This window comes from Balaenoptera physalus (assembly GCF_965194825.1).
Source record: "Balaenoptera physalus genome assembly, chromosome: 7".
Classification (NCBI taxonomy): Eukaryota; Metazoa; Chordata; class Mammalia; order Artiodactyla; family Balaenopteridae; genus Balaenoptera; species Balaenoptera physalus.
In genome coordinates, this window is record NC_138886.1 from 6,283,499 (window position 1) to 6,308,671 (window position 25,173).

The 25,173-nt window shown below is 40.9% G+C and overlaps 1 protein-coding gene across 12 annotated transcripts in view; it reads left to right on the plus strand.

The window, feature by feature from the left end:
• The window catches only part of FNBP1 (formin binding protein 1), a 141,659-nt gene continuing 116,486 nt past the window's right edge, over nucleotides 1-25,173 (plus strand). For 7 of the 12 annotated variants that reach the window (XM_082468171.1, XM_082468170.1, XM_082468172.1 and 4 more), the window contains exon 1: nucleotides 3-301. In XM_082468171.1, coding sequence (XP_082324297.1) covers nucleotides 278-301 — 24 coding nt within the window. In that variant the 5' untranslated portion in view covers nucleotides 3-277. Of the gene's footprint in view, nucleotides 302-25,173 lie in introns of all 12 variants that reach the window. The other 5 variants (XM_082468166.1, XM_082468174.1, XM_082468168.1 and 2 more) reach the window with 3 other exon arrangements.

Genomic DNA, 25,173 nt, shown 5'->3' on the forward strand with positions numbered 1-25,173 from the left:
CCCTCCCCCTCCCCTCGCTCTCCGGCTGTGGGGCGGGCTGGCGGGCGCTGCGGCGACCGCGGCTGCTGCTTCCTCGGGCCATTTTGCTGAGGAGCGAAGGGGAGGAGGAGCCGCCGAGGAGACTCAAGGCGAGGAGCGGCGAGCCGGAGGAGGCGGCGACCGCGCGGGCACGGGCTTTCCTCGGTCGCGGGGATCTCGAGGGGCGAAGGGATCGCCTGGGAGGGGGACCGGAGAGCCGCGCCTGCCGCGCGGCGCGCCCCTTCCCGCCCCCTGCACCATGAGCTGGGGCACCGAGCTCTGGGTGAGTGAGGGGCTGGGCCCGCCGGGATGCGGGGGAAGGTGCCTGGCGCGCCTGGGCTGGGGGCGCGGGCCGGGCTGCCCGGGTGGAGGCGACCGCGCGCTGGTCGGGGTCCCGGCGGCCTGGGGGTAGGCGCAGGTCCGGGAGCCTCTCGTCGGCCTTGGTTTGAGTAGGAGGTGCGAGCCTGATTCGCCCTTCGGAGGTGAGGGGCGCTGGGGTGGGTCCCCGGCGGCCCGAGCAGGGGGCGCGGATCTGGGTCCCCCCGCGGCCTGAGCCGGAGGCGCGGGCGGGACTCCCTCTCCTCGGCGCCCCGAGGCCAGCGGTGTGTGTTGGGAAGAGCCTTAATCCCCCGGAGCGAGTAACCGATGCGCCGCGGGCCGACCCATGGGGGCGTGGAGGCCCGGGGATTTTCAGGGCTGCGTTCGGTGTTCGGCGCCCAGACCCGAGGTCCTAGGCTGCTTTCTCTTCGTGGAGGTGCGGGCGGGTCAGGCGCTCCTCCGGGGGGCGGGGCGGCCCTGGAGGGGCCGGCCCCGGGTCTTGGGTTTTGGGGCGCAGGGGCGAGAACTGGTGTCTTCCTCCTAGTGGCGAGGACGTTTGCCCTGTGGTGGTTTAGGGGTGCACTTGTGATTCTTTGAGGGGCAGCTCAGATCCTCGATTTGATGTGGGGACTGCGGCGTTTGGCCTGGAGGGGAAAGTAGTCGGAGTTAGAGGGAGATCTGGTGTTATCACCTTCAGGAAGAGGCATTCGCGGGGTAGATTTTATATTTTTTAACTGCTCAGAGGAAAGAGGCTAAACTGAGGTAGGGAGCGCCCCGCCGGGATTCTTAACCTGGGGCGCGGATGGATAAACAAGTAGCGTGCTGTCTGGAAGCTCCTCTCCCCGGACCAGGGCGAAAGGAGGATGCCAAGGCGGTGCACAGGCCGTCCTCGGGGAGGAGAGGCTGTGGCTTGTGGACCGGAGCTCGTTTCCCTGCCTTCCTCTGGATTCCTGAGGCAATCACCGGGCAAGGGATGTGCAGAGCAGTGTCCAGAGGGAGGAGTAGATGAAATCTCAACTATCGCCCTGAAATGTTCTCAAGATGAGACATTTCCCATGGTGAACTCGAAAGTGCCTCCCTTCGGAATTCCATTTGTAAAGGGTGTGGAGGAGAAAGTGTGGGGTGGTGGTGGCTCTCTGAGCTGAGGCGAAGAAATCTCACGTCAAAATAAAACAAGGTTAGAGCAGCTATAGAAACAGCGCGCATCCTCCCTTGATTTTTTTTTTTTTTTTTGCTTTAATTGTTTTTACATAACCACTTCTTAGGCTCAGAAGCAGCCACTGGTATTAATACCGAAATCCTGAAGGCAAATAGCTCCCTTACATTAAGATAACTCATTTTATAAACATCCTCTATCAAAAGGGACTCCAATTTTCGACCGATGTTTACAAATATTCATTTAAAAAATAAAGTAACAGATGGTTTTAAGTATTTACACACGGCCAGTTAGGCAGAATCTACCATTTTAAGTGTTGAATTTCTTTCTTCTTCTATTCCTTCTCCACTCCCTTTGGCTCTTTTTACCTTTTCTGGGATGAGGGGAACAAATCAGAAGTAATTTTTAATCAAGAGAATAGAAAATTTGGCACGATTTTGTTTCACTTGTTCAAACTAGAGAAGGCGATTATTGGGGTGGGGGGAATGCAATATATTTCTAAGTGAAATAGGCTGTAGTTAAAGGGACTGAACACAATGGTCGGCACTTCACGGTGATGTTGGTGAACGTCATAGAAGGTGATCCAGAAGAGGGGGGGTAGCTAAGAGAAGAAAACCGGTAAAATAGCTACAATCACCTGCATTATTCTGTACACTTATTTTTGGAGGTAGAGGGTGGGAAGGAAGGCAAAGACAGGGAGTTGTTGAAAATCAGTGGGAACTGGAATATATATGAATGAAAGGAAATCTTGGATTTGCTTCAAAAGAATTTGGGGTGGTAGTGGATGGGGATGTCAATGAAGGGAACGTGCTTGGGAGTTGGTCATTGTTGAAGCTGGTTGATGGGTACAGGAGGACTTGTGATACTATGCTTTCCACTGTCTATGCTTGAAATTTTCTACAGTGAAAATAATTGGAAAAGATTCTTAAGGGAGAAGGTGTGTAAACTAATTGAGAATTTTTTTCACTTGTTTTTAAGTTTATGAGGAAGAATGAGTCATCCGTTGTCTCTATACAAGTATATGTCAGTGAAGAGTTAAAAAAAAGAAAAAGGCATTCCAGTAGAGTATTGCCCTTTGCCCTTGAGTGGCTTAGAGGTTAATAGAGGGAAAAGAATGATCACGTAATTTGTGCTAAGAGGAGTGCAAAATCTGAGTTTAAATTCCAAGAAGTAGAAGGGGAACGAAATGTCTGTTTCCAGTTGCCTTGTTTTATTAATGTTTGAGATTTTTTAAAAATTAGAATAATGAAGGATTCTGAAAAATAAACCTCCAGTTCTCTGGTGGTGAGAGACTCAGTGTTGTGCGGTGCATTGGGCAGCCCTGGGCAGCCTGGCAGGGCCGTGATTGAGGGTTTTCCTTGAATGGTGGCTGTGGGGATCATGCACATAGGTAATGAGATAATGATGGGGCGCTCAAGCCTAACATGGCAGAATGATGCTTCTGTATGGAGAGAGATGGAGCTCTGGTTCGGGTAGCCACGAGCTCTTTGTAATAGGTGTTCGCAGCTTTCATAGGCCTCCACAAATGCCATCCAGTTTCACACACATTTTAGGATGCCAGTCAACATCCAGGCAGGCTTTTCAAAACGACAGGTTTCTAACATGCACTTTACATTCAAGGCCTGTTCTTAGCCACATCCTGCTTTGTAGACAGAGTAAAACCGTTCTCTTTTCTCCTTTTTTTTTTTTAACCTCTCCATAGGCGTAAACTTTGATATTCTAGGACATTTTTGAGAAATCATGAAATGTCAGGAAGTTATCAGGCAATCATAAAAATGGATTCAAAACCCATAATTTGTAATAACTTTATTGGATTAAATTGTATTAAAATAGGGGCCTTCTATTTTATATCAGGAGCTATAACAAAGTATAAACGGCTGATTTAAAGTGACTAGGGTAAAATTGTTTCTGTACCAAAATTAACCAAAATGCATTTACTCACGACTTTGTTTAAAAAGTCATGTTAATAGGCTAAATAGTTTTCACTGACTTGTTGAAATTGTGACTGGTCATTGGAGAAATGGCAAAGCAAGAATTTCTTACATTTGAATTTTTTTTTTGGTTTTGTACCTACGTGTTAGAAAGAAGTGAGAAGTTATTGAAGTGTCAGCTCAACTTTTTGTAAGCTTGATCATTAATGTGAAGTAAGAAAAAGTCCATTGGAAATTTTAGCTTTCCTTATAACTGTTCTACTCTTTGTGGCTAAAAATTTACTCAGTGACAGAATCTACCTTTATCTCCTAGTGTCCTCTCTGCCATCTTTCTTTTGGTGCTAATAAGAAATGGAGTAGCCCAAAATAATAACAGCAAGAAAGCAAACAGAGAGACCCGAATAATACATATTGGTTAACATATTACTATGTTAAGCCACCTGTGTTGATTGTACTTAATTTTTTTTCTTAAACCTATGTTTTTAGGACAGTGCCAGGCATATAATGTGCATTCCACAATTTGTTGAATATAGTGACATTGATTGTGGTGTGCACCTTTAAGAGGCAGCAGTGAAAGAGTTGTCTACCAACTGGACCAGGAACAATGCCTGCCTCACAGTTGGGAGTTAAAGAAATATTTATTGAGGGACTTCCCTGGTGGGGCAGTGGTTAAGAATCTGCCTGCCAATGCAGGGGACACGGGTTCCAGCCCTGGTCCGGGAAGATCCCACATGCCGTGGAGCAACTAAGCCCGTGCGCCACAACTACTGAGCCTGCAAGCCACAACTACTGAGCCCGCGTGCCACAACTACTGAAGCCCGCCTGCCACAACTACTGAAGCCTGTGTGCCTAGAGCCCGTGCTCCGCAATAAGAGAAGCCACCGCAATGAGAAGCCCGCGCACCACAACAAAGAGTAGCCCCCGCTCACTGCAACTAGAGAAAGCCCGCGCACAGCAACGAAGACCCAGCACAGCCAAAAATAAATAAATATATTAAAAAGAAAGAAAGAAATATTTATTGAATAAATGAATGAATCCTTTTTTTCCTTTTGTTTTAACATTTGCTGTTTTAAAGTAATGGGAGGGTAGTTTTAATGCCTTTCTGCACTTTGGCAGTTGTAAACATTTAAAAAAAAATAATTCTAGGCACCATTTTTTTTTAAATAGACATATTTTTTAGAGCAGTTATAGTTTCACAGCAAAATTGAGCAGAAGGTCCAGAGATTTATACTGCTTCCTCACAAATACACAGTCTAGATCTCCGTTTTGTGCGGGGGACACACTGCACGGCCTGTGGGATTTTTTTTTTTTTTTTTAAGAATTTCACTTTTATTTATTTTTTTATTTTTGGCTGTGTTGGGTCTTTGTTTCTGTGCGAGGGCTTTCTCTAGTCGCGGCAAGCGGGGGCCACTCTTCATCGCGGTGCGCGGGCCTCTCACTATCGCGGCCTCTCTTGTTACAGAGCACAGGCTCCAGACGCGCAGGCTCAGTAGTTGTGGCGCACGGGCCTAGTTGCTCCGCGGCATGTGGGATCTTCCCAGACCAGGGCTCGAACCCGTGTCCCCTGCATTGGCAGGCAGATTCTCAACCACTGCGCCACCAGGGAAGCCCGGCCTGTGGGATTTTAGTTCAGAAGTGAGGAGTCGTAACCACTGGACCGCCAGGGAAGTCCCTCTAGACATTTTTGTTAAATAATTTTTTAAATTAATTAATTAATCTATTTATTTTTGGCTGCGTTGGGTCTTCGTTGCCCAGTTGCGGCGAGCAGGGGCTACTCTTCGTTGCGGTGCGCGGGCTTCTCATTGTGGTGGCTTCTCTCATTGCGGAGCACAGGCTCTAGGCGCACAGGCTTCAGTAGTTGTGGCAGGCGGGCTTCAGTAGTTGTGGCACACGGGCTCAGTAGTTGTGGCTTGCAGGCTCAGTAGTTGTGGCGCACGGGCTTAGTTGCTCCACGGCATGTGGGATCGTCCTGGACCAGGGCTCGAACCCATGTCCCCTGCATTGGCAGGCGGATTCCCGCCATTAGGGAAGCCCTAATGGACTGTTAATAGTTGCAGGATTTGGAGAATTAGTACCTATTCTTACTTGCCAGTACTAAATGGAGTAGAGTACTAACAACAGTTCATAGCTCTTCTCCTGCTCTTTCTTCTTTAATCCTTCAGAGATTTCTGTTTGGGATAAACATGGCAAGACCAACAGGGGAGACATCACTCTTGGAACTTCGGTGAGCAGAGCAGAACTGCCTCGAAAGATAGACCAAATCAAGTTTAATTCTGTCATCCCTACCTCTCTATTAAAACAGGGTTTACACAGTCTTTTCTGGTTAGTAGATTTTTTAAAAAATTAGTTTACTTTTTATCTTTATTTTTTGTAATCAAAGTGTAGTTGATTTATAATGTTTCAGGTGTACAGCAAAGTGATTCAGTCATATATATATATATTCTTTTTCACATTTTTTCATTATAAGTTATTACAAGATATTGAATATAGTTCCCTGTGCTATACAGTAGGTCCTTCTTGTTTATCTTTTTTACTGATATATAGTAGTTTGTATCTGCTAATCCCAAACTCCTAATTTATCCCTCCCCTCCCCCCCTTTCCCTTTTGGTAACCAGAAGTTTGTCTTCTATGTCTGTGAGTCTGTTTTTGTTTGTCTTTATTTATTTATTGTGCCGTGCAGCTCGGGACATGTGTGATCTTAGTTCCCCGACCAGGGATTGAACCCGGGCCCACAGTATTGAAAGCACCAAGTCCTAACCACTGGACCACCAGGGAATCCCCAGTCTATTTCTGTTTTGTAAATAAGTTCATTTGTATCATTTTTTTAGATTCCACATGTAAGCGATATGATATTTGTCTCTCTGGTTAGTAGATATTAAACAAAACAGGGGAGGTCAGGTGATTCTGTGGTTGGAAATTTACCCATCAGCTTGTTGCCTTCACTTTATACATTAGATATCATCCTGAACATTGCATTTTTGGTAAGTAAAACTGTGTTTCAAGCACCGTAAGGGGTTTTGTCTGTGCTTACTGTGTGATCACATTAGAACTCTTGCTTTACATTGGTGCGACATGGAAAGTGCCTCTTTGAAGGACTATTCAAGTATCACCCACTTCCTTGCTAAAGCTAATATTGTGTTTCCTGCAAGTATTACTCATACTTGTTTCATCAACACCACCCACATTTAAAAATAAGGCTTTATTTTGACACTTAAAAATTGCAAGCTACCAAGAATACACGTATGCCCTGGGAAATTAATCTAATTAGATTTTGGAATGTGGGTGTGAAGTCTTCTGGAATTAGTGTTTGTAATGCAATATTTGTTTCCTGATTTAATAATATATAGTCATACTAGCTTGAGTCTAGTGATGTGTCTAGGTAAAAAAAATTTAAAAAGTCATAAAGGGCCAAATATGTATATTATCTTAAAGAGTTAGTTGGGAATATACAAGTTTTTAATATTGATTCTTTTAACTCATAAGCCTCATCTGTAAAATTCTATGCTAAATTTATGTAACTCGGGACTTCCTTGGTGGCGCAGTGGTTAAGAATCTGCCTGTCAATGCAGGAGACACAGATTTGAGCCCTGGTCCGGGAAGATCCCACATGCCATGGAGCAGGTAAGCCCATGTGCCACAACTACTGAGCCTGCGCTCTAGAGCCTGTATGCCACAACTACTGAAACCCTTGTGCCTAGAGCCCATGCTCCACAACAAGAGAAGCCACTGCAATGGGAAGCCCACGCGCAGCAACGAAGACCCAACACAGCCAAAAAAAAAAAGAAAAAAAAATTTATGTAATTCTTTTTAAATTTGTATTTTATTTATTTATTTATTTTTATACAGCAGGTTCTTATTAGTTATCTATTTTATACATATTAGTGTATATATGTCAATCCCAATCTCCCAATTCATCCCACCACCAGCCCCCCGCCTTCCCCCCTTGGTGTCTATACGTTTGTTCTCTACATTTGTGTCTCTATTTCTGCCTTGCAAACCGGTTCGTCTGTACCATTTTTCTAGATTCCACATATATGCGTTAATATACGATATTTGTTTTCCTCTTTCTGACTTACTTCATTCTCTATGACAGTCTCTAGGTCCATCCACGTCTCTACCAATGACCCAATTTCATTCCTTTTTATGGCTGAGTAATATTCCATTGTATACATGTACCACATCTTCTTTATCCATTCGTCTGTCGATGGGCTGTGTAAATCTTAACAACCTCAGTTGTTTAATACTAGCACTGTATTCATACCACCACTGCCAACAGCAAAATAGATGAAACTTCCAATCTCTTGCTGCAAAAGTTATTAAAACCTGTTCACATTTAAACTATAATATCACATTAACTATATCGTGGTTTCTTTTTAAAACTTTGAACACACCATTCTAATCATTGGCATGAAGTTTTTAATAAGAATTATTTCTTAGGACTTCCCTGGTGGCACAGTGGTTAAGAATCTGCCTGCCAGTGCAGGGGACTGCACTGGGTTCGATCCCCAGTCTGGGAAGATCCCACATGCCGTGGAGCAACTGAGCCCGTGCACCACAACTACTGAGTCTGCATGCCACAACTATGAAACCCGTGCACCCTAGAACCCGTGCTCCACAACAGGAGAAGCCACTGCAATGAGAAGCCCGCACACCACAATGAAGAGTAGCCCCTGCTTGCCGCAACTAGAGAAAGCCTGTGCACAGCAATGAAAACCCAATGCAGCCAAAAATAAATAAATAAAATAAATAGCAGACCGTACCCTAAAGGAGGCTGTCCGCTAACCAGCTGGGCAGGGAGGTCTTTCTGGAAGAAGGATCTGAGCGACACATCTCTGCACTGGCCACATCCTCATTATCCCCTTTTACAAGAAAGGAAATCGAAGCACAGAACGGTAAACTAACTTATCAGGTTCACAGAGTAGAAAGCAGAGATTCAATCCCAGGTCTGGGACTCTAGAGCTCTCCTTCTCGTCCTTTTTTTTTTAATTTTTATTTATTTATTTATTTATTTATGGCTGTGTTGGGTCTTCGTTTCTGTGCGAGGGCTTTCTCCAGTTGCGGCAAGTGGGGGCCACTCTTCATCGCGGTGCGCGGGCCTCTCACTATCGCGGCCTCTCTTGTTGCGGAGCACAGGCTCCAGACGCGCAGGCTCAGTAATTGTGGCTCACGGGCCTAGTTGCTCCACGCATGTGGGATCTTCCCAGACCAGGGTTCGAACCCGTGTCCCCTGCATTGGCAGGCAGATTCTGAACCACTGCGCCACCAGGGAAGCCCTCGTCCTTTTTTTTTTAAGTTAATACCATCAAAATGTATTTTTATTGCTTGTACTTTTTATTATAGGAATTTTCAAACATACTTAGAATATGATGACCCCCATGTACTCATCACCCAACTTGAAGATTATCAATATCTTTGGCATTCTTGTTTCATCTTTTTGCCGCCACATGGTTTTTTAGAGCCCTCAGTCTTCCCCGCCACACACTGTAATAAATACTACTCTGCTCCCTCCCTTTCTGAGGAATCATGCATAGAACCCAAATTCTCCCTCCATCTTTTAAAGTATGAAAACGGAAGAGAACCAACTTGTTAAGTGCTTGACACACCTTGATTAGGGTATTTAAATGCATCCTTTCATAACCTAACAAGGACCCTGTGAGTTTATTTCCATTTTATAGACCAGACCCACCCAAACAATGAATGCTAGTGCTAGAATTTAAATATTTGTTTCCGAACTCTAAACAAATATAGTTTTAAAAAAATTCATCTTCTGTATTAGTAACTCACAATCCCTCTTTTCCCCATTACTCATATTTCCCCTATCACTGATGGAGGTTTTGCTTTCTAAAACGTTTCATGTTACTCAACGTTGAGAATCATTAAGAACCAATGACTCACAGTACCGTGTTGTAAACGCAACAGAAACTATTATGAATGAAGCTTCTGTTCTAGCAGGTGTTTCATATATGTCTAGTGATTCCCTCCCATTCCTTTAAGTCCGAAGTTTTTTTTTCTTTTTAATTTAAAGAAATTAATTTGTAAAGGTATTAAATAGTAAGAGTAATATCAATTTTCTGATTTGGGGGGGTCTAACAAAATTATGTCTTGTTGAAAAGTATTTTTAATGCAATTGAGACGAAACAAAGAGAATTCAATATTGACCACTTTGGGGGTGCTCTGGCTGTCCCATGCAGGGCTTCAAAGTTTTGGTTCTTGAGGAACAGGAAACTAAATATTTCCTTTCATATCAATAGCAAAAGAAAACTTGGCACCTTCACAGGAAGCTATTCCCCTTGTACTTCTATTTGCACAACCAAAACTGAGAGTGGGTTCCTGAAATGCATTAAAATACCCGACGGGTGCTTGGGAGAAATGGCGTGGGCCCACCCAGGTGGATGAGACAGCCTGGAAGGGCTAAGCCAGGGCCGTATGGCTTGCCTCTTCCAGCATTTATTCGTGTCCAGCAAGTCTTCATCTCTGCTCCTCGTTTTCCCCATCTATAAAGTGGTGTGGCGATGCTTGCCTTCGGCTCCACAGAAAGCATAAAGATCAGTGCTTGTTTGTGAAGTGCTTTGAGACTGTTGGATGAGAGGTGATGGGAAAGTACTTAGGAGAGTCTAGGGGAGGGTTAAAGGAAAAAAAAATCCTGTTCCTTGAGAACAAGTTGCAGAGCTCTCCTGCTGGAACTGGGACTTGTGAAAAATGAGCAATTCTAGTTTGCACAGTGCAGTCTGTCCTTTGATTTAAAATTCTGTTTTCATGTTAACCATAAAATAAAATAACCTAATAGTAGGAAAGTGCCTGGAAATCAGTGCTTTGGAAAGGAAATCTGGATTATAGGAGACTATGCATGTTTATCTCTTTTCTTTTTCCTTTTTTTAAAAATATAAAATGCACTGCAAAACTCTAACCATGCTAATTTTTTAGCAATATACTTGGGTCTACTTAAGGGATAATTTAAATGTTATCCCTCAGAGGGAGATAGTTCTCTTTGGCTATTAATACCACTTAAAAAAAAAAAACTACCGAAGTCACATTATTTCCCCCCAAAAGCTGGATATTTGCTGCTTGAGACAGCTAATGAATTATTCTACATATCAGCTTAGTTTGAGATTGTTTTCTTCTTAGCAAAGAGAACTAAGAAGTTTTAAAATATTTGTGTTAGGACAGATATATATGGAAATGCCTGGCAATGTTTGGGCAAAGAAATTTGTATTTCATGAGTGTGTATATGTATGTAAACTGTATTTTTCAGCATGACTGAATTTTTTTTTTTAATTTTTATTTTATTTATTTTATTTTTGGCTGCGTTGGGTCTTCACTGCTGCACGTGGGCTTCCTCTAGTTGCGGTGAGCGGAGGCTACTCTTCATTGTGGTGCGTGGGCTTCTCATTGCGGTGGCTTCTCGTGTTGTGGAGCACGGCCTCTAAGCACGTGGGCTTCAGTAGTTGTGGCACACGGGCTCAGTAGTTGTGGCTCGTGGACTCTAGAGCACAGGCTCAGTAGTTGTGGCGCACGAGCCTATTTGCTCTGCAGCATGTGGGATCCTCCCGGACCAGGGATCGAACCATTGCGCCACCAGGGAAGCCCAGCATGACTGAATTTTTAAATTTAAAATTTACTTATCTTTGGTGGTGCAGTGGTTAAGAATCCGCCTGCCAATACAGGAGACACAGGTTCGAGCCCTGGTCCGGGAAGATCCCACAAGCCGCAGAGCAACTAAGCCCGTGCGCCACAACTACTGTGCCTGCGCTCCAGAGCCTGCGAGCCACAACTACTGAGCCCTCGTGCCTAGAGCCCGTGCTCCACAACAAAGAGAAGCCACCGCAATGAGAAGCCCACACACCGCAATGAAGAGTAGCCCTAGCTCACCACAACTAGAGAAAAGCCCAGGCACAGCAGCAAAGACCCAGTGCAGCAATAAATAAATAAATAAATAAATAAATAAATAAATAAATAAATAAATAAATAAATTTACTTATCTTTAAAACTAGCAAAGCAATCTGTTTGCATTGTTCAATTTTCAAACAATACTAAAATGTACCTGAAGAGTCTCCCTATCATCTTAGGATAGATGTAATTCTTTTTGTTTTGTTTTGTTTTTTTGCCTGCTCTGCTCAGCTTGTGGGATCTTAGTTCCCCGACCAGGAACTGAACCCCAGCCATGGCAGTGAAAGCGTAGAGTCCTAACCACTGGACTGCAGGGAATTCCCAGGATACATGTAATTCTTAATTGCCATTACCGTTTTTGGCAGAGAGATAGGTGATGGTTGGTGGCAAGTAATGTGACTTTAGTATGTAAAAGAAGAGACCAAAATTATAAAAATTATATCAGACAAGAGAGATGAGGATGATTGAGACGTCCATATTTTGTCCAAAGTATCTATTTATTCTTTGAGCATCTACTAAGTGCCCAGACATGGTTCTTGCCTACAAGTAGCTTAGTCTAGTTGGGGAGGGGCAGAAACATAGATAGGAAACTGCAGTACAGTGTGACAAGGACTCAGGTAGGGTAACCACATGGAAACTTGTACACAGGAGTATAACTCAGTTGGGGAGGAAATGACATCTGTATGGTGTCCTGAAGGACTGGTAAGTTACACAGGTGAAGGGAGGTGGTCAGGTTGGGAGGGTGATCTAGACAGTCTTTCTGGAGGAGGGAGTAGATGCCATGTCCAAAGACTCATAAGTATAACAGGACGCAGAGCTCCAGAATGAGCCAAGCATGTGAAGAGGAGCCTGGAAACGTAGACTGTAGCTGAAACCAGGTGACTATGGCTTTACCTTGAGGACATACAAGGCACCCACGCTTGAACTGCTGAAAGCAGTTGCTATGGAGCTAATTGTCAGTCTCCTTACTGCAGTGTGGAGAGGACTGGAAAGGAGGGAGATAGCTTTGGGCTAGACTAGGCTAATTGGCTGATTGGATTAATCCTGTGAGTTGGAGCAGAGAGTACCCCTCCACATTTTTATAAGGGTAGAATTGATGAAAATGAATTGCTAAGGAGTCTTGGATGCCGAGAGAAGACCTGGCAGTGTACATCGGGAGTGGTGAGCCAGGGCATCAGGAGGATGAGGTCAATTCACTGCTTTGGCTAGTGGGTTAAGTAGTAAGTATATCAGCCTCGGGTTTTTTTGGGTTTTTTTCTCCAGTTGGATACAAAACCAAAACCTACAGTCACTTCTTTCTTTCTTGCCCTCTCTTTGTTTCTGCTCAGTTAGTACAACCTTGATAGGGCTACCAGGGTCTGTTCCTCAGCTCTTTTAAGCTAACAGAGTTGGTATTTTCAGTATGCCTTGGAGGTGACTCACATTAACCGAACTCCCAAGACTGATGCACAAACCAGAATGCAAATTTCAAATTTATAATGAGAAGTATATCCATAAGGAGAATAGCTATTCATATTTGCTGAAGTGTACATTTTCTCCCTGAAGGCTAATCTATGTGGAAGGCTAAATTCTATACACAGTTTCTTGGAGAGCATAAAATCAAAATCGAGTTGGAGGAATTTAATGGATTGTGACACCAAGCTGTGGAAGCTTGAGGCATCTATCTCTTCTAGAGGGATAGATCTACATTAAGGGTAGAATAGAGTCTGTTTTTACAGATGCTATGTGGGTGATTCCCTTTCCTTTTAACCTGTCCTTTCTTTAGACAGACTACAGGGTATTCGGTTATACAGATAGATAGATAGACAGACAGACAGACAGACAGATAGATAGTTTGGCTGCACTGGGTCTTCGTTGCTGCGCACAGGCTTTCTCTAGTTGAGGCGAGTGGGGGCTACTCCCCTTGCGGTGTGGAGCTTCTCATTGTGGTGGCTTCTCTTGTTGTGGAGCATGGGCTCTAGGTGCACAGGCTTCAGTAGTTGCGGCACACGGGCTCGGTAGTTGTGGCTCGCAGGCTCTAGAGTGCAGGCTCAGTAGTTGTGGTGCACGGACTTCGTTGCTCTGCAGCATGTGGGATCTTCCCAGACCAGGGATCAAACCTGTGTCCCCTGCAGGCGGATTCTTAACCACTGCACCACCAGGGAGGTCCCTTTGGTTATGTTTAGACCTTCTAAATTCTAATCTCTATTCCATCTTTCGTCCCTGAGATTCCATCCAACATTTCCCAAACTGGCAAGAATGAGCATCTATAAATTTAAAAGCTCTCCTTGGTAATTCTGATGTGGCTTAGGTAGCATGATTTAATAGTAAGATTCCTACGCATACAGTCTCAGTTTTTGCTCATTTTTATTCTTTACAAAAAATTTTAAATCTAGCAATATTTTGGAGCTACTTTCTTACCCTGTCAGCCACTTACAAGCATAATCGTTCTAAGGTACCCTTTATTCCTTTATCCCTTTATTCCTTGGTTCTCTCCTTGTGATTTACTCAGGGACCCAGATAAGTCATAATTCATTCAACAATATTATTGACCACCTGCTATATGCCAGGCATATTTCCCTTTGTTCTAGACGAAGGGAAAATGGCAGTAAACCACAGAATAAAAAATTTTGCCTTAATATATGTGACCTAAAGGCAAGTATAAGGGTATAGCTAATGTATCCAATAATGATAAATGCTATGGAGAAAAATAAGGCTTTGAGAGACTGAAAACAGTAGGATTAAGGTTGATGGGGAAAAGAACAGAATTTTAGTGCTGGACATTTTGCAAGATGCCTATTAGATATCTAAGTATCTTGTATCTAGTAGCTAGTTAAATGTACGCATCTGGAGCTCCGGGAACAGATCCAAGCTGTTTGGGTCTGTTTGGATCTGATTACCCAATGTAAGTAGGAAAAGCTAGAATTATAATGGTAAAATTCTAAGCTCTTGACATAGTTATATTCCTGCAAGCACTCTTATTTAACTTTAGAACTCTGTCACTTGGAAAAACTGTCATAATATGTTGCCCTTTTGGACAGTGGCTGTGCTCCCTGTTTGCTGGACTGTTTGCCTTACTGAGAATCATTATGTGAAACTTGGTTTAGGTTAGGAAGGGCATAGACTATTAAGAGTTGATTGGTTTTATAAATTGTTATATGAGCATAATAAACAGATCTTGAAGCTTCGATAGGTGTAGAAATAAAACTAATGTACCAACTTGTAAATGAAAAAATAAAAATAAATGGCCACTGATGGGTAGTGAGTTTTTGGTAATAATTAGAAATTAATGTCACACATGCATCATTTTAATAGGTTCTTGCAGACAGTCTAAGATTTTCAATTTTACTTCTTTGAAAGCTGCCTATTTGCTTTGGAGATGATTAGCAAATGTTTAGAATTATTCAGTTTACACTGTGCTGACTTAGATCTCTGTCATACCTGATATATTGCTTACTTTTCCTCTTTACATTTCTCGGAGATAGTTTAAAATCGGCAATACTAGATCACCAAATTGATCAGATTTTGGGGGGAGCTCTACTTCATATGTGTGACAGATTCTGTTTTGTAAGGATGGACACAGCAGTATCTCCAATTCCATGTGCTCTTCTAGTGTGACGTTGAGACTCCTCCCACTGAGGGGAAGAGGGGGGCTTACATCCCTTCCCCTTGAACCTAGGCAGATCTTTGTGACTTCCTTGATGGGTAGAATATGGTGAAATGGTGCCATATGATGCCATATGATCCTTTCTGAAGCAGGATCATAAATATGCCATGCACTTTTGCCTTGCTCTTTTGGGATGCTTACGCTTAGAACTCAAGCACCATATTGTTAGGAAGCCCAAGCAGCCCACATAGAGAATCCATATGGAGAAGTCAACTGTAGGGGTTCTAGCTGACAACCCAATTGAGGTTTCGGGGAACAGATGTAATCAGCGGCCAGCCTGAGTGAAGGGTGTCCAGATGATTGTACCGCCTCGTAATCAAGTCCCCGCAGCCTTCAAGCCTTCCCAGCTGGGGCCCCAGCCACGGAGGAGCAGAGACAAATTGTCCCTGTCAAATTGCTGACCTATAATTAAATGGTTCTCTCCAACTAAGTTTTGGGGCTGATTTCTTATACAATAACAACTAGAACAATATCCTTGAATGTCAGGCTAGATAATAATACTACTATCCTTGTTTATTTATTTAAGAATAGGGCTACCATGTGTCCTTTTCTTAAAAATAAAATAAAATCACTTTCTCTCTGAAGAAATCCCTTCAAATAAGAAATTGAAAAGTTGGGGAACATTCAAGAAGTATTTATATTTACTTTCTCTGAAGATGATGGAATAGGAAAGTGAGAACCTCTGACATGAAGACTTACAGGAGAAAGTAAACTCCTCAAACTAAGTTTGTCCTAAGGTTCTTGTCACCAGATTGTACACTTTGACTATGATGATGCTGTGTCATTCTTTACAAAATCTCAAGAATTTTTACATTATTGTCATAGCCATTGACCCACAGAAGAGGACATTTCATTGCCCATCCTTTTTGTAAGAAATGGTTTTTCTAGTTTTCTCCCCCTAAAATTCATCTTCTCTCCTTTGAAATGTAAGCCATGCTGATCCACTAAAGAAGTGTTTTTTAAGAAATATCAAATAAAACGCAATAATTTCTGTAGCTTTAGTTGTGAAATAGAATCAATATTCTGGAGGCAGTGAATCTGTCAGACTAAAGCTAAGCATATGGATCGCGTTGTCTCTCTGCTACTCACTCTGTCTTCACTCTGTGAGTGGAACACTTGGGCTTCTAGTCTCTAATGGCTGCTTATTTTTAAATTCTTTTGTTCTATTCTTAGAAGATTTCTACAGTTTAGTCAGTGCCGTATTGTTCAAGAGCATGGGTTTGGATGGCAACTGCGTGGTTCATAGTCTGATGAACCTAGCTGAGTAATTTGGGACAAGTCATCTAACCTCAGTTCCTTCATCTGTAAAATGGGGATAATAATAGTGCCTGCTTTATGGGATTATTGAGAACATTAAATGAGTTAATGAATACTTAGAGCACTAAATGTCCGACACAATAAGCTTTATGAGCATTGGCTATTGTTATTCACCTTCGTATGTTGCTGGTTGTGGTGATATTTGGGTTCACGTCTTGGGTTCCATGTTGAGAAGAAACTGAATGAATACTTCTTTGTTGGGGGTTTTGTAGACGTGACCAGTGAATTGGGTGTAGATTAGACTGCATGACCTCAAGTCTCTTCAACTCAAGTGTTCTAGGGTAATCCCAGTTCCAGGATCAACTGACACTGGAAGTGGTTGTCCCAGGAGTACTGATTCATAATACACGGAGAATACATCAAGGTCAGTTATGGTAGAGTAACTACTTCCAAGGCTAGAAACTCTTTAGAAATTTTATGTATAGTTCCCACAGTGTAGCCCAAAGAAATGCCAGTAATGTTAATAGGAGGTTTGTAAAAGTTTCAGCAATTCAAAAAGTGACACAGAAATAGAATCATTAGGCACATTCCTTAAGTTGTCAGGCACTCTGTACATGGATTGAATGTCTTGGGTATGACACTATAAGCAGAAATATCAGGGACTGTTTTGCTGAACAAAAGCTTTTTGGCTGAGAAACCTGAAAGGCTTGGTGTTTAATTTATTTTGTCACTTTGGTAGATCAGTAGGTAAATAAGGTAGATAAATAAGACCATTCCAGAAAAACTTTAGGCAAGTGCTTCATTTCTAGATAAAAATATTCAAGCACCTGATGGAAATGAAATGCAGGTTAATGACTTCTTTCTTCTTTACTTTCTGGATTATTTTTGGATTATGAAGTGCTGGTAATTGAGAAAGTGGAAGGAAAAGCTAATTAGATGAGAAGGAAACCCTCAGTTAGATGAAAGACATTGGAAACAGTTGGCTGGGATAAAGAATGTTTCTGTTAATTTCAAGCAGATCTATACATTCTTTGATTATTACCAAAGAAGAAGAAGAAGAAGAAGGAGAGAAGAAGATGATTAAAAACTTTAATCAATTGCAGAGTCAGTTGCAGAATTGGGCAAAGGATTATCTCTATCAGCAGTGCTCAGTTAGGTGTTACCCATGTCTGGTAGTCTGTAAAAAGATCTGTTTGTTTAAAAATAAATTGTGTTTCTTTGAGGTATAGACCACACCCAGGTCACATGCTTGGAGTGTGGGGCTGGCTGTTAAATGATTGCAAATGTAGGCCAAGCTGAAGATTATACTTAACTTGGTTTTTCAATGTGGCAGAGACTAGGGTATCTCAAAGGGAGATTAAAGGATTTTCTACACTATTTGCTTGGTCATCTTTGAATTGTGGGCCCGTCCTAGGGACCAGGCAATGTCATATGGGATGAAAGTAAAGAAAGAAAGGGAGAAAAGAGAGACTAGCTAGAGGGAATGTAAGGTTTGCTGATGTCAATAGAAGGTTGAGCTCAGAGAAACTGAGTAAATGCTAAATGCCCAGATTTAAAAAGATGACCCATCCTTTGGATCCTGTAGGCAGCTCCAAGGGGTACTGTGGGGAGAACATGTCCTGGGTAACCTGGGTTACCTCCTATGCAGTGGGTGAGGGGCGGACCTGAGCCCAAACCTAAGGAGGCCTTTACCATCTCAGAGTAAAAGCTGAATTTAGACAGTCCTTTACCTTGTCTGCCTACCCAGTGCCCCCAGACACTCTCTTCCAGCCACATCTGCCTTTTCAATCCATCCTGCGCACCAGCCTGCTTCTCCCCCAGGGCTCTGTACTGCTTTGTCCCAGCTTTGCCCTCCACCAGGAATACCCTTGCCCGGGGTAGCTTCGTGCCCCTTCACCTCCCCCCGCCAACCCTACTTGTGTGTTATTTTGTCCCCATAATATACTTCATGCATTTCCACACTTAAATGAACTCTGAGAGCTCAGCCATGATAGAAGACTCTATTAAAGCAGCCAAATTGGGGAAAAGTCATGATTTCAAAAGAATGATTTATTTCTTATTTACGTCTTGAATTTATTTATGTATTTGAATAGACGATATACCTCTTTTCCTCCCTGGGGGCAACCACTGTTACTAGGTTTTTGTGAATTCTTCCAGAGAGCTATCAAGCATTTATAAACAGATGCCCCTCCCCCCATACAAATGTTAGTATACTGTTTGCACTTTTTTTTAACCTTACTTTTATCGCTTATACTATCTTGGTGTTTTGTTTTGTTTTGTTTTCCTTAGCTGCCTCATTCTTCTTCTTTTTTTACCCTTTTTTCCTTTTTTTTTTTTTTAAATTCAAGTATAGTTAATTTTCAATGTTGTGTTAGTTTCAGGTGTATAGCAAAGTGATGTAGTTATACATATATGTATATAATATATATTTTTTCAGATTCTTTTCCCTTATAGGTTATTACAAAATATTGAGTATAATTTCCTGTGCTATACATGCCTTATTCTTCTTAATGTAACTTAATTCTTATTTAATAAATAAAATTCTATCCTATGGATATATTGAAATTTGCTGTGGTCACTAAGTTGTCTTCAATATATTTTCCTATTAAACATAGTACAGATTAATAGTCTTATATGTGTTATTTTACATCCGTGTAAGTATATTTGGAGGATAAATACCAAGAACTTAGATAAGTATCACCAAACCACCCTCCAAAGAGGGTCTAACAATTGTGCTGTCACCAGCCATGTGTTAGAGTTTTCCCCAACTGTGTGTAATCAAACGTTTTGATATCCACTCAACAATCGAGTGCTGTTAATTTTATGTTATGTGAATTTCACCTCAATTTAAAAGAAAAAAAGATAAAAAATCAGACTGGTACTGGGCATATTTGTTATCTCTAAGATGGCAAACTGATCATCTGGGAAGCTCCTTGGTCTTTGGAAATTTAAAAGCCATTGTAAACACTGTATAAAACAATTGAGTTTAAGCTTCTCAGAAGGGTTCTAGAAATGTTTTCCCAAATAATTAAAGGATTGCTGTGTCGTGTTTGAAGTCTCCTTAGTGACTGTCTAAGAACTCTTGTTGCAAAAAAGGTTCTAAGGGTATATTAGGCGCTATTTAAAAATACACCCACAACGTTAGACTGAACTCAAAAAATTAATTGGTAACTGTTCTCTCTGCAAAATTAATTTTTCACCAAATCAGTTGTTAAGCTATCTACCCAAACCAGTATTTAGTGGCTTTCAGTTAAGTTGGCTAATGGTAGTGTTCTGAAGTAGAAGAGAATGGAACTGAGAGTGAGCGGTCAAGGTTGACTTTTTTACACCTTACTGTAATTGCAGCGTGGGACCGAAAATAACTCTTTGGTTCTTTCTTTTTCTAAAGCCACTATAGCTAGATTGACTATAAACATCATTCAGTTTACCTGTGTTATAACTCACTTCCACAAACATGCATTGTGCAAGGCACCGAGCGAGGTGCCAAGGGGGTGGGTATGAAAAGACCTGACAGCCGTCCTTAAGTTGAATAGGTATGAGATTTCTAGAAATTGCTATCATAATTTTTCAACACCTAAAAACCCATCTGTTCTGAATGACCAGTTTTATGTTAGGTCAGAAGCACTTTGGAAAAGTAGCCAGCAATTTGAGATTATTTTGGAGAAGTCTTTTTTTTTTTTTTTTTTTAAACAGAGGTGGGAATCTATGGGTATCTACTTAACAGTGATTTTAATTCATCTCAGTAATAGAGGATGTTAGAACTAACTCTGGCTGTATGCTGACGCCCACGATCTACAGGGCCCAGTGGGTTTTATACTCTCTGTTGTTCCTGCAGTGGGAATGAAGGGCTGAAGGCTGCCTGCCACTTGAGAAGATGGCAGCTTTTCAAAGTTCTGGAGTGCTAACCTCCCTTGAATCTGTTAAGGCATTCAGAGCAGAGTACAAGAAACTTAAGGTTTGAATTGGACTCTATCTCTGCTGAGTTGGCATAGCATAGTAATGCTCTCTTCCTATTGGTAATTTTTGGTGTTGTTACTAAATTCTTAGTACCCTTTGGTTTTATGTTGACATGAGGTAGTTTGTGTTACAGAAACAGTCTTTTTAAAGTTATTATTGCACTAATAGTCTCAAATAGACAACACTTAGTAAACCAAAAAGAGGGAAAAAATGCCTAACACAAGAAAAGTTAGAGGGCATTTCTAAAGTACCCCCGATTAAATGAGAAAATCTATGTTCATGTATATTGCTGATGTGAAAATAAGCACATATGACATTGTCTCCTAGGCAGAATCACTGCTGTTCGTGGCATGTGTGTCATGCTAGGGTTTTGACAGCCAACGGGGATTTCCCCTTTAGTATCCACATGGAGAAATATGATTAAAACATAGTTCTGTTGCCTAAAAGGCAAATCATCAGAACAGCTTTATAAGGGACTTGTAGTGGTTACTTTCAAGTTCTGTAGTCTTTTTTGTTTTGTTTTTAATCTAGTGGGGTCCTGTTAAAAGAGTGCAGTGTTTATAGAGATAAAATCAGCATTATGCATTTGACCACTTGAAAAATTTGAGGTTCCTTCCTGGCCAGCCATCATTCAGAAAACCAAAACAAACAACAAAACAAGCAGGGGTGGTATTGTTTATTTCTTTCCAGTTAATTACTGTCAGATTTGAATTTGTGTGGCAGTTTGGGCTCCAGATGGCGCAGTCATAATGATCTCTTTTGGAGCTTTACTCATTGATTTTAGTAAACATCAGAGCAAATTACAAAATTGGTATTCCAAAATGTTTTCTTAAATCACTCCATGGGTGTATCTTTCATCCAAAATCACTATTAAACCCATAAAGACTTTTTATGAAACCAATGCAATCTGATTGTCAGTTCAATCCAAAAAATCAGCTTGGCTGGTGTATGTTGGCTTTTGTCTGGGGAAAAATATAATGATTTGATTGTCTTTTTAATGTATTATTTTACTATTTCTAGCTAGCAAAAGATGATTCTTACTTGCTTGAAATAAAGTTCGTACTTCAGATTTTCAGGGGGCAGAATTTTCAGAGTTAGTAGAAATTCTTCTGGTACAATTCAGCTACATTATATTCTTCTTTACCTGAGCTATATTGAAATATAATTGACGTATAACATTGTATATGTTTAAGATGTACAACTTGTTGATTTGATACACATATATTACAGAGTGATTACCACCTTAGTGTTACCTAACACCTCCATCATGTCACATAATTACCATCTCTTATTTTGTGGTGAGAACATTTAAGATCTACTCTCTTAGCGACTTTTAAGTATATAATATAGCATTATTAACTATAATCACCATGCTGTACATTAGAACTTGTTCATCTTCTAACTGGAAGGTTGTACCCTTTCACCATCATCTTCCCATTTCCATATTCTCCGCTGGTCCTTTTTAACCACCATTCTACTCTGTTTCTCTGAGTTTGGCTTTTTTAGATTCCACATATAAGTGATACCATACAGTATCTGTCTTTCTCTGTCTGACTTCTTTCACTTAGCATAATACCCTCCAGGTCTATCCATGTGTCACAAATGGTGGTATTTCCTTCTTTCTCTTGATGAATAATATTCCATTGTTTATATAGACCACATTTCTTTATTCATATATTCTTATTTTACTAAGTGGTAACTGTATATAAAAGTGGACTCTTTTGACTACACTTAAAATAATCCGGGTATTCTCTATATGCTATATGGCAGGTCTAAAAACAAAATTTTGAGATAGTGAAAATTGCAGTGAACCTTAGTAATTCTTTTGTCTTTTCTTTCTACAATAATTTTTAATTAGCCATGAATGTGATGCCATTTAAATCTTCTCAAAACCAGAAATACGTTTTTAAGTTTAAGAAACTTCTCACTAACACTGGCTCTTTTGATATTATTAAAATAGTACTTTTGCCAAGATATTCATTCTGTTATGTCCTGCGGGAATACAGGGGTGAGCACGCAGAGGGTGTCTGCCCTCATAGAGCTTACTAATTAAATAACTTCCCAGGTAGATGCGGATTTATACTCTGATCAATGTCGCAAGAGAAAGGTACATAATATTATGAGACTATGATTGGGGAGCCAGCTAAGTCCAGGTAATTTCAAGAGGCTTCTCTGGAGAAGTAAATATTGTCTTGCTAGTTTATGCTATCTTTACAAATACTGCCTGAAAATAAAAATTGCACAACATTCTTACAATTTGCCCCACCTTAAATTATTCATAGTTCTTAAAGGCGCCATGTCCTTTTTTGTTCATTAGAATTTCTTATAAATGCCTAATAGTGCTGAGAGAACCATCCAAGAGAAAGTTTTCTTAATTTGAGGAAATTCTGACTTTTCTGTGCAGTGTGATTTTTAAATAATACTGTCATTCTTTTGTTATCCATGTCGCTTTTTAAAATAAAGAAATAAAGAGAACAACTCCAGAACAAAAAAGAATTTTTTTTGGAAGGGAAAATATCAGTCAGATCGGCACACTGATGTTTATAGCTTTATTCATAATTGCCAAAACTCAGAAAGAACTGTGATGTCTTTCAGTAGGTGAATGGTGTAAAGCAAACTGGTACATCCAGACAATGGAATATTATTCAGCAATAAAGAGAAATGAACTATCAAGTCACAGAAAGACATGGAGGAACTTTTTTAAAAAAATCTTTTAATTGAAGTATAGTTGATTTCCAAATTGTGTAAGTTTCAGGTGTACAGCACAGGGATTCAGTTATACATATCCCATATATATATACATATATATATATGTATATATATCCTTTTTCAGATTCTTTTCTCTTATAGGTTATTATATAATATTGAGTATAGTTCCCTGTGCTATACAGTAGGTCCTTGTAAGACATGGAGAAACTTTAAATGCACATTGCTAAGTGAAAGAGCCGGTCTGAAAAAGCTACCCACTGTCTGATTCTAACTGTATTACATTCTGGAAAAGGCAAAACTATGCAGATAGTAAAAAAATCACAGGTTGCCAGGGTTTAGGATGGAGGGAGGGATGAATAGGTAGAGCATAGGGGATTCTTAGGGCAGTGAAACGACTCTGTATGATACTGTAATGGTGGATACATGCCATTATTCATTTGGTGAAACCCATAAAATGTACAACACCAAGAGTGAACCATGATGTAAACTATGGACTTTAGTTAATAATAATGCATCAATATTGGCTAATGATTTATAGCAAGTGTACCACACTGATGCAAGATGTTAATAATAGCAGAAACTGGGATGGGGAGAGCAGTATATGGGAACTTTGTACATTCTGCTCAATTTTCCTGTAAACCTGAAACTGCTGGGGAAAAAAAAGTCTGTTAATTAAAAATTAAAAAAATAAATCATTGCAGTAAACCAAGATCATTAAGTAACCTGTTAACCTATTAGTTCTTGTGAAGGAAAAAAATTGTCTATCGATTTTTATTTTAAACTTAAAAGAATCTGCATTGGTTCTTTCCTTTCCTTTTTTTTTTAATTAATTTTTATTGGAGTATGGTTGCTTTACAATGGTGTTCCTTTCTTTTAAAAAGACATTTTCCACCCCCAGAGGCTAATGTTTTACTTTTTTTTTAAAGTAAATTTATTTATTTATGTATTTATTTTTGGCTGTGTTGGGTCTTTGTTGCTGCACGCGGGCTTTCTCTCTAGTTGCAGCGAGAGGGGGCTACTCTTCGTTGCGGTGCGCGGGCTTCTCATTGTGGAGGCTTCTCTTGTTGGGGAGCACAGGCTCTAGGAGCACGGGCTTCAGTAGTTGTGGCACACGGGCTTAGTTGTTGTGGCTCATGGGCTTAGTTGCTCCACGGCATGTGGGATCTTCCTGGACCAGGGATCGAACCTGTGTCCCCTGCATTGTCAGGCGGATTCTTAACCACTGCGCCACCAGGGAAGTCCCCTAAGGTTTTATTGATGTATGATTTCATAAAATGTTTCTGAAGATTCCATTTTTTAAAAAATTTATTTTATTGAAGTATAGTTGATTTACAGTGTTGTGTTAATTTCTGCTGTACAGAAAAGTGATTCAGTTTTATATTTGTATGTACATATATATACATATATATGTACATATATATGTACATGTATATGTACATATATATACATATATATATTCTTTTTCATACTCTTTTCCATTATGGTTTATCACAGGATATTGAGTATAGTTCCCTGTGCTATGCAGTAGGATCTTGTTGTTTATCCATCTTGCATATAATAGTTTGCATCTGCTAGTCCCAAACTCCCAACCCATCCCTCCCCCATCTTCCTCCCCCTTGGCAACCACAAGTCTGTTCTCTATGTCTGTGAGTCTGTTTCTATTTCGTAGATAAGTTCAGTTGTGTCATATTTTAGATTCCACACATAAGTGATATTATATGGTATTTGTCTTTCTCTTTCTGACTTACTTCAATTAGTATGATAATCTCTAGGTCCATCCACGTTGCTGCAAATGGCATTATTTCATTCTTTTTTATGGCTGAATGGTATTCCACTGTATGTATGTATCGTATCTTCTTTATGCATTCATCGGTCGATGGATGACCATGCAGATTATCTTGAGTTGTTAACATCTTCTGCACCCTTGTGTTTGCATAATTCTTTGAAGAATTCCTGAAATATGGGCACTTCCCACTGAATTAGAGGTTGCCTACAGTCCTACCCCAAATCCCTGGAACACTGGGATTTCTGCTCTTAGACTCAGGATTATGGTCATAACCACTAGCAATGTTGGATTCCTTACTAGCTCACACTGTGAGTAACCCATGTGCAGAAAGTGGGAATGGAATCTAGTGTTAAAGATGGTTTTACCTAGTCTTTCAATTTTTTATTTTAATTTTTTAGTTTTTGGCCACAACACTTGGCATGCGGTATCTTAGTTCCCTGACCGGGGATCGAACCCGTGCCCCCTGCAGTGGAAGCATGGATTCTTAAACACTGGATGGCCAGGGAAG